Source organism: Syzygium oleosum, unplaced genomic scaffold, assembly GCF_021117445.2.
Source record: "Syzygium oleosum isolate NSW1041296 unplaced genomic scaffold, Sole_v2.1 Sole_v2.10, whole genome shotgun sequence".
NCBI lineage: Eukaryota > Viridiplantae > Streptophyta > Magnoliopsida > Myrtales > Myrtaceae > Syzygium > Syzygium oleosum.
In genome coordinates this window covers 3,469,690-3,479,625 of record NW_026607494.1, presented here as the reverse complement: position 1 = coordinate 3,479,625, position 9,936 = coordinate 3,469,690, and the positions used below count along the sequence as shown (strand labels likewise).

Here is a 9,936-nt window from a genome sequence, read left to right as displayed (position 1 = left end):
TTCTGTTATTTGGATGCTCCGAAAGAGGGTCATTTCATTTTTCGGTTGCCAGTCGATGTCTAGTCCCCGTGTATAATCGGCGCGAACCTCGTTATATGCTTGTAACTCTGCATGTGTTGGCCTTCGTATACTCTTGATTGTGATCGCGTGCTTCGGGACTAAACAGCTTATTCACATACATGATGGAAACACTGTCCTTTACATATTAAGCAGCTCTTTTCCGAGAAATTCGTAGGCGAAGGGTGAACGCCATTTCGTGCTGCTGAGTGCCATGAGTCTACTTACCTATTCACTTCCGCATAGAGCTGTTAAAATTGGAGGACGTCTTTCTATTAATGTAGCTAGAATACTTCTGTCGATTTGAAAGAGGCAAGTTGCGTAAGGCCGTGAGAGAACTCTAGATTTGCCTGAATAGACCAAACCAAAAGCCTCCGAAGAATGGCATTTTCGCAAACCAGTTTATCTCAGACAACTAGTTATTTCATTGCTATACAACCCTTTAAGCACAGTGTAAAGCACAGTACACGAATGGCGCGCCCCTCCAATCACCTCATTGGCTGTACAAATCCGAGCGGAAATCGCGGAAAGATACGCCATTCACGGTTGAGGGCCTGAAATCCAGAGGATTGTCCCACTGCCCAGATTTCCTATTAGCCCATCTCATGTTCACGTTCTCAATTTCCAACCCTTTGATGTGTTCCATGATGATCCCGGCCATGCTGTGCTTCACCAGCCCTTGGCATCCAGGTCTGTAGTCTACCAATCCTCCCTTGTAATTTGTCCACCTTTTGTAAGTCACGTTCACATTACTAAATCTCAGATTCCTCAGTAGCCCACCCTTGGAACCTGAGAGAAACACGCCGTTTTCGGAATCGGCAGTGATGTTGATGAAGCGTATGTTTGAAACCGCACCTTCCTTCGACCTGGAGTGGCGAGGACAGGTTGTTATGTAGATCGGTTCCGCTCTTCCCCACCATGATGGGTCGTAGTACCTAGTGGTGATCTTGATGTTTGAGAAGGTGATGTCATCCACATTTCCTGCATAGACGGGATAGATAAGCTCAAAGATTCAGCAGCCATTTCAGGAAAAGAAAGATATGAACTTTGTCAGAGGACCTATGATCTTGTGTGTGTGTGTGTGTGTGTGTGTGTGTGAAGAGAGAGAGAGAGAGAGAGAGAGAGAGAGAGAGAGAGAGAGAGAGAGAGAGAGAGTTTCTTGAAGATGCTTAGTGGGCATTTAACTGTCTTGACAAAAGAAAATTTAACCTATTTGCTCTCCCTGCACAAAATAGCTTCAGTTAACTTAGTAATCACGTAAAAAGAAGAGTTCAATGTCAAGGCATATCTACTTTCTAGCTCTCCATTTGTTTGTGATGCGATTAAGTGAATCCTAAAACAACCTGTTTGCCACACCTAAAAGAGAGATTTGAGAGAAGTTTAAGGATGACAACAACCTTACTAAATCAAAGAACAGGTTTCTCAGTAAAACCAATCCATTTTTGGGGAAAAATTGCCGCAGACAACGCCCTGGCTAATACACAGATCTTTAATATCCTATTAACGAGAACTTAGAGAACCAGATGGCCAGAGTTCTCTTCTAAGTAAAGATCAGAGTTCACTATACAGAATTGTAACTACAGCAGCAGAAGAAAGAAGAACAAACATTGTACCTCCATCCCGTATCTGCACTCCAAGTCCTCTATGAGAATCTACTATAGTGATGTTGTCAAAGAACAGACCCCTGAAATCAAACCAGCTTGCACTACCAAGTTTGATTGCCGAGGACTTTGTTCGGATCCAACAGTCCGTTGCTGTTAAATTGTACAGAGGACCTGTATACGTCTTCGGGCAGATGGCGTCGTCTCCTGTATCGATCTTGCATCGCGTGATAACCGTGTGATTCGAGTCCTCTATGTCGATCCCGTCATTATTAGGAGTGTTGAAGTCTCCATAAATGGAAACATCATGAATGGACGTATTCACGCAACGTACTATGTGCAAGCTGCAATCAGCAGTGATGTTTCATCAGCAAACCACTGGATTCCAGATCAAATGTAAAACGGGATACAGGGGTAGACCATAAAAGGTCTTGGAGAGGTATAATGCAAAGCAAAACAGAAGTGAGAAACAGGGTATTCATCTTGAACATGATGATCTAGGTTTCCATGGTCCACACTCACTTCATTGATGATTTTAACCTAGAACATCTCAGAGAGCTGCAACACCCGGCAATTGCCGAAAATATTGAATTTTCGCCAACCTGACTACTGGTTCTAACTATTTGCAAAAAACTGCAACTTAAAGGCGAAAGAATCATAAGCACTACGGCACGCAGACAGTGTCACTTTCTTGAATTTTACAATGTGCCATGGCAGTTCTTCAGTGATCTACCAGTGCCATGGCAGTTGTATTTCGCATCTACATTAGGAGTTTCCTTCTTCTGCAAAGGCCAACACAATTGCCAAAATGGGTTTCTGCTCCACTCAATTTAGGGAGTTTTCATGCCACCACCAACTCAATATCAGTAATCAAATTGTTTGAAAAAACCTACAAAGCGCAAAATACCAGAGGACAAACTGAAATGGCAGAGAGAGAGAGAGAGAGAGAGAGAGAGGGGGGGGGGGGTGGGGTTGGAACGAACCACCAATAAGCGGGCTGATTCAAGGTGACGTTCCAGACCCGGACGTTCCTGCACCCTATGAACCCCACCAGCCTCGGCCTACACTCGTCGCCCAGGCACGCCCTGGTCTCGTTCCAGCTGACCATCACGTTCTTCCGCTTGTCGAACCTCCTCACGAACTTCAGCCCCTGCCCGTCCACCACCCCGCCACCAGTGATCCCGACGTCGCTCGCTCCCTCGGCCAGTATCACGTACCACCGGTCGGACTCGGCCGGGTAGTCCCCGATCTCCGTGCCCCCGAGCACCGTCGCCCCCCTCTCGATGTCCAGCACCACGCCGGACTTGAGCCGGATCGTCTTGGTCAGGTACTTCCCCGGGGGGAAGGCGACGCGGCAGGTGCAGCCGGGGGCCGCCGCGGCGAGGACGGAGGCGTGGCAGGCGTCGATGGCGGCCTGGATCGCGGCGGTGTCGTAGCAGCGGCCGTCGCCGGCGGCCCCGAAGTCTCTGACGGACAGGGAGGCGGCAGCAGCGGCGGGGAGGGGGAGGGGGAGGGGGAGGAGGTGCCGCGGCGGCGGCGTGGTGGGCGACCGCCACTGGGTGAAGGAGAGGACGTGGAAGAGGAGACGGAGAGCTGATCGGAGGAGTGGAGGAGGAGGAGGAGGTCCAGCCATTGGCTTGCGGACAAAGGTCAGTCTGATACGATCGGATTCTACGTTTGTTAAATTATTTGGTTTTTGTAGTAGAGTCTGATGATTGGAATTTTCTGTCTGACAAAAAGAAAAAGAGTTAATACCGAAAAATCTTAAACCGGTACTACCTGTGACAAATTTATTATAAACTACACTCTAAAATGGTACACTTGCGACAAATTAAAATCCGTTAGCTTTCGTCAAATTTACTGACATGGATGACACATGGTGACGTTGCATGGTGACGTGATAAGTCCACGTGGAAATTAAACTCTAAACTGGTACACTTGTGACAAATTTATCCCAAACTAATTTTTAGACCACAAAAAATCCCAAACTGGTACATTTATGACAAATTTACCCTCCATTAGTTTCCGTTAAATTGGATTAATACAAAAAAATCACAAACTGGTACACCAGGGACAAACGGAGGGTAAAACATAAAATTGGTACATTCGTCAGCTGCCACATGTCATTTAACAAAGTAATTTGACAGTAAAATTTAACAGAAATAAAATGAGGGTAAAATTGTCACAAGTGTATCAGTTTGGGGTTTTTCGTGATAGTAACCCTAGATTTTATCATCAAATTGCCAAGTTAGAAGATATGTGGCAGTTGATAAATATACCGGTTTATGGTTTTATCCCTCAGTTTGTCCCAAATTTATTAGTTTGTGATTTATCGTGGTATTAACCTAATTTAATAGGAGTAAATTTGTCACAAATGTACCAGTTTGATGGGTTTTTGGTGGTCAAAAAATTAATTTGAGATAAATTTATCACAGATATACCAATTTGGGATTTTTGGTGGTCAAAAAATTAGTTTGGAATAAATTTGTCAAGGATGTATCAATTTTAGGTTTTTTGTAGTATTAACCCATCTAATTTATCGGACGGACCGTGCCTGGGAAGATATATGCTATACAAACTTAACATGATATAATTAGCACATGCAATTGATAAGATTACAAGTTGGTTTCAAGCCATCATAATTTCCTCGGCCAAGAAACTGTACGTGGGCATCCTTTAATTGACATGAATCTTTCAAGGGGCAATATCGAAATGAATCTTCTATGCATGTCATCCAAATCCAATCACGGTCCAATCTCTCTCTTTGTGCAATTAAAATGTCGAAATTTCCAACTACACGTCAAGAACATGCCCGACTCATTAAACTAATTTATATTTGACCCACATTTTTTTTTAATCAATTAAATCACGTCGGCAGGAGGCACGTGAATTAGAGAGATTGGCCATGATATCTAATTTATTTCTTGCACGGTATGAAGTCCCGGGAGTAATGTCTTCATCTTGGACACGTGGCATTAGCTCGTCCCATGCATATAATTAGTGCTAAATCCCACGTATGGAAGGCGAAAAAGTCAGTTGAAAGTGGATTTTAGATTTTTTTTGCGAAATTATTAAAATCCATTGTTTATTAGACTTCACTCTATCATATTCGTTTCAACTTATCTTAGATGAATCATATATCACCTAACCAATTTAGTACGGGTGCCAATTGATTATGACATTTTCTTGAATAGTTTGTTTATTTCGCGCCCGCATCTGTAATTCATCATGGCACAATCCTAACATTAAAAGTGACTATCGCAAGGACGAATTACATCAATTAGGCGATTGATCTGGCGGTTCAAGATTTGATTTGCAAGTTAAAGGTCACATGTTCGATTACTCAATCTAGACTTAGTGTTTAGAAACCACAATTAGTTTGCGAAGGACGATCATGTGCTAGTATGAATTGCTAGTCTTGGGCATGGGCTACTCGTAGATTCAAACTTTTGTTTGTCTTGCAATTGAATATGTAGATATTTTTTTCTATTCAATGTAGTGCCTCCATTTTTCAAATGTGGATCAACGGAGGCTTTTTGTGAAAATTGCATATGGAAATGTCAACTTTGACATTATCATTATCCATATCGCCAGCCAACGTGGCCTCTCGAGATAATGTCATGTAAAGAAAGACAGAATATCTAAATGGAAACGATACACTTTCTTCCAAGTAAGCAAGCCACGTCACTAATTGCGCTTGAATTTTACCAAGGAAGCAAGAAATCACACAATAAATTATTTAACAAAGACCTCACTTCAAGCCAAATTTAAAAAGTTAAAAAATATTGGATTAACAAAAATTAAGTACTCTACTCACATAATAAAAATGAATGAAAAATAAGGGGATATGTTCACTATGAGTCATAAAACTTGTCACGAAAGTGCAATTGAATATTAAAACTTACAAAAAATGTAATCAAGTCCTAAAATTTGTCAAATTGGTTCAATCGAGTTTAAAGTTAACACTGTCCAATTTGGCTAACTGAAAAATGCTAACGTGACTTTTTATTATTATTTTTCTATCCTACATGGTGATAACATGGCCTTTTTCTATTTTAATATTATAGTTATTTAAATTAAATTTAAAAAATAAGGTAAATATTTATAATAAAAAAAAAGGAGGAGGACAAGTGGGGAGGGCTACAAGCCCTTGCCGTCGCTGCCGCCGCCCCACAATCGCCGACAGGGGCCGACGAGGGTGGGGGGCGGCAAGTAGGGGTCACCGGGCTTCGACTAGGGGCTGGAGACCCTCGCCTAGACCTAGCCGAGGGTCACCACTAGTGGCTGACCCCCGCTAGTCTTATGTTTCATAATTTAGCCACATTATCGTCACATAGTAGAGAGAAAATATAAAAATAAATCACATTAGCGTTTTTCGTTAGTAAATTAAATGGTCTTAACTTTAGGACTCAATTGAATCAATTTGACAAGTTTTATGACTTGATTGCACATTTTGCAAGTTTTATGACTCAAATGTACTTTTATGATAAATTTTAGGACTTCTAATCAACATATCCCAAAAATAAAAGGGTTAATACCACGAGAAATCCCAAATTAATACACCTGTGACAAATTTACCCAAAACTAAAAAATCTCAAACTAGTACACCCGTGACAAATTTATTCCAAACTAATTTTTTTACCACAAAAAATCGTAAACTGGTATACTCGTGTTAAATTTACCACAAACTAATTTTCTGACCACCAAAAACCTTAAATTGGTACATCCGTGACAAATTTACCTAAACTAATTTTCTGACAACCAAAAACCCCAAACTGGTACACCTGTGACAAATTTACTCTCCGTTAAATTGGATTAATACTACAAAAAATCACAAACTGGTAAATCTGTGACAAATAGAGGGGTAAAACCCTAAACTGGCACGCCCGTTAACTATTACGTGTCATCCAACTTAGCAATTTGACGGTAAATTTAATGGAAACTAACGGAGGGTAAATTTGTCACAGGTGTACCAGTTTGAGATTTTTTGTAATATTAACCCTAAAATTTGACGAAAACTAATGGGGGGCAAATTTGTCAAAAGTGCACCAATTTAGGATTTTGATGGTCAAAAAATCAGTTTGGGGTAAATTTATCACATGTGTATCAGTTTGGAGTTTTTTGTGGTATTAACCCAAATTAGATCAAATTCCAAGTGCCAGAAGGAATAACTGGAGATGCGCACTAGTAGCATGATTTCTCAAATTTTTAGAAATTTCTTCTATATTTAATTTATTTTAAGGGTTAATACCACGAAAAACCCTAAACTTGTACACTTGTGACACATTTACCCCAAACTATTTTTTTGACCATAAAAAACCCCAAACTGGTACACCTGTGACAATTTTACCCCGAACTATTTTTTTGACCATAAAAAACCCCAAACTGGTACATCTGTGACAATTTTACCCTGAACTTACCACAAAAAACCCCAAACTGGTACATATGTGACAATTTTACCGTGAATTAAAATTTTAATATTATTATTTTTATTTTTTTCGAATTTTTATTTATTTATTTATTTTTTTCCTTTTATTTTTTTTAAAACAAAAGAAAAAATTCAAAAAATAAAAAAAATGAAAAAATAATATTAAAAATTAGTTGGGGTAAAATTGTCACATGTGTACCAGTTTGGGGGTTTTTTATGGTCAAAAAAATAGTTTGGGGTAAATTTAGGTTTTATTAACCTTTATTTTAAATTAGTTAGTTTTTTTTTTTCAGTATTCTATTTTCCATATTTAAAGGGGAGAAATTGCTAAAAATTGGAGCCTGAGTTGGGTATGTATTGAGATAGGGTCGGGTCAGGGTATCCATGATATTATTACATAAAAATAGGTCAAAAATAGTTAAATGGATCAATTTTTAACGGACTCATTTTTTATCCATCCAAACCGAACCCAATCGCAATTACCTATTTGACTAGTCCGCTTGGGATTACATCTATGACTATTTTCCATTGCATTACAAACCTTTACGTTTCATTTATGCATTTGTCCTAATTGTTCAACAAGAATGGCGTGTCTTGCTTCCCTTGATGTACATCAACCCCTCCCTTGACAAGGACATGTCACCTCACGGAGCCTCCTTTCCCAACAAAACATGGACTTTTGCAATGTTTACATTTATCGAAATAATTAATTAATAGAGTTAGTATCACAGAAAACCTCTTACTGATACATTTGTATCACATTTATCTCAAATTAAATTTTGTGTTGCAAAAACTTCCGAATTGATGCACATATGCCACATTTATCCATAAATTAATTTTTATGTTGCAAAAAATCTTGAATTGGTACGACCGTGCCATAATTACCTGTAAATTAGCTTCCACTTTAATTTAAGTATGGACGTACATCTCTGCCGGTCCGAACCTTTCTTCGTCTCTATCACTTCTGGTGGGGAGGGATTTGACTTGGATCTCTCCCTCCCCTCCCAGTTGCTTTTCCTTTCATTTCCTTTTATTTATTTCCTTACCCTCCTGATCTAGTTTTAGATTTAGGAGCTTTGCTCTCTTGATCTTATATCTAGGAGCTTTTCTCTCTGATCTAATTCTGGATTTTGGAGTTTTAATGAATAAGTACTTCATCTCCAGTTTCAATAGTATTTACAGTAGTTTCGGTGTCAAATTAGTGCTAGAGCTTTGGCGCCTCGCACTAGCTAAAGGGCTTGTTCTCACAAGTATTGGATATGAACTTATTCAACATGTTTATGTTATTTCCGTACGGTGATAGTGTTGGGGATGGCGAATCTAGGCGCATAGGCGTACACCAAACTCGTAACTACAGATGGAGATCTCGACGTGTGCTTATTACTGATGATGTTGCATGATTCGGTGATCGGCTGCCGATCCTTTCGCTTGGATGCAGTCACGGATGTGTTTTTTGAAAGACGAGCGTGTGATTATCATTTTGGTAATGAATGGAAATTTCTTTTGACAAAAAAAAAAACCATAATTTGGAATGAATATGGCACAAGTATACCAGTTTGGGGTAAATGTGGAATGAGCATATCACTTCGAGAATTTTGTGACACAAAGATTAGTTTGATGGTGGTATTAACCCTTATTAATATGATGGCACATGGATGGATGGTGATGATCACGGGCGAGCACCGGTCCGGTTCCGGGTGCCGGCTCCAAAAAATTGTCACAAATGTGTTGGGCCTCTGTAGTGCTTTTGAATGACAACGGACATTGAAGACGCTCGGGAGGTCGGTAGTGTGAGAATTGCAGTCTTGAAGTTCAATTCGTGGCCCATCGAGCCATACTGCGCCCGCTTCGTGCGTCATCGTTTTGGACGTGCAATGAACATTGTAATACTAACTATTTTCTATTGCCCCATTCTGGTTGAACAAAGGGCAAAAGCAAAAACAGGAGATAAGAATAATATAATTTCTTCAATTTTTTGGTAGGTAGTTTTGGTAAATGTCGTTTCGCCTCAAAATTTGATGTTTTCGTTTCAGCAATTTTTTGGCTAAGAGAAAGTAGTATTTACAACATGCTTGGTTACAAAAGATGGATCATGCATAACATGCTATTTGAGTTACTTTGAAACCATCATTGACACATTAAACTTTGATCATCCGTGCTTTCCGGTTAATTATCGCGCAAAATATAAGTATTTATAAAAATTCCCGGTTCGAAATGGCGTGGTGGTGGAAATGGTGATAGCAATGGTGACGACGTGGTGGTGTCCGAAAGTCCCGAAGTTGACACTTCCCAACTTCTATCGATGAACGGGTCTCGTCATCATCATCCATTCGTTCACTTTGTTCGTTAAACGAACCGACGAAATTTTGGAATGTCACAAATCCTGCATGGTAGGGCGGGCGACGGGGCGATTGTCGCCTCACAAACCTTACTCTAGCTGGATAGCTTTCACGAAGTTATATTCCAAGCAACACACAACATATGATGCTTATCAGTGCCAATCTTATGTTTAAGACCAAGACAACTATCAAAACTATGCTTAACAGAAAACAGGTTAATTTCGATTTCATTTGTAACACAACAAACTATTCATGGACATCAAGATATAATTGATGCGGTAGGTCCATAAAAACTCCAATAGACACTTATGAAATCTTTCCCTGAGCTTTAGGAGGCTCTCAATTTGTCAGTTATTCGGCATTCTTTTGGCCTTACGACCTCATGATTACCACAAGTTACGGAATTCCGAACTTGCAGGATTCAAACAAACAAGGTAACATAAACACATAAACCAATTCTATGCACGTATGGCCAAGACAACAAACAAATCGAAATCACAGCACGCCAAAA

At 40.0% G+C, this 9,936-nt stretch overlaps 1 protein-coding gene across 1 annotated transcript; it reads right to left on the bottom strand.

The window, feature by feature from the left end:
* Nucleotides 1–412: 412 nt before the first annotated feature.
* On the bottom strand, nt 413–3,344 carry LOC115678574 (probable polygalacturonase). The gene is made up of 3 exons (XM_056315505.1): nt 2,642–3,344; nt 1,671–2,002; nt 413–1,038 (listed from the first exon to the last, which is right to left on the bottom strand). Exons 1-3 carry the CDS (start codon nt 3,289–3,291, stop codon nt 551–553), a joined length of 1,470 nt encoding a protein of 489 aa, XP_056171480.1. The 5' UTR covers nt 3,292–3,344; the 3' UTR covers nt 413–550.
* Nucleotides 3,345–9,936: the final 6,592 nt, after the last annotated feature.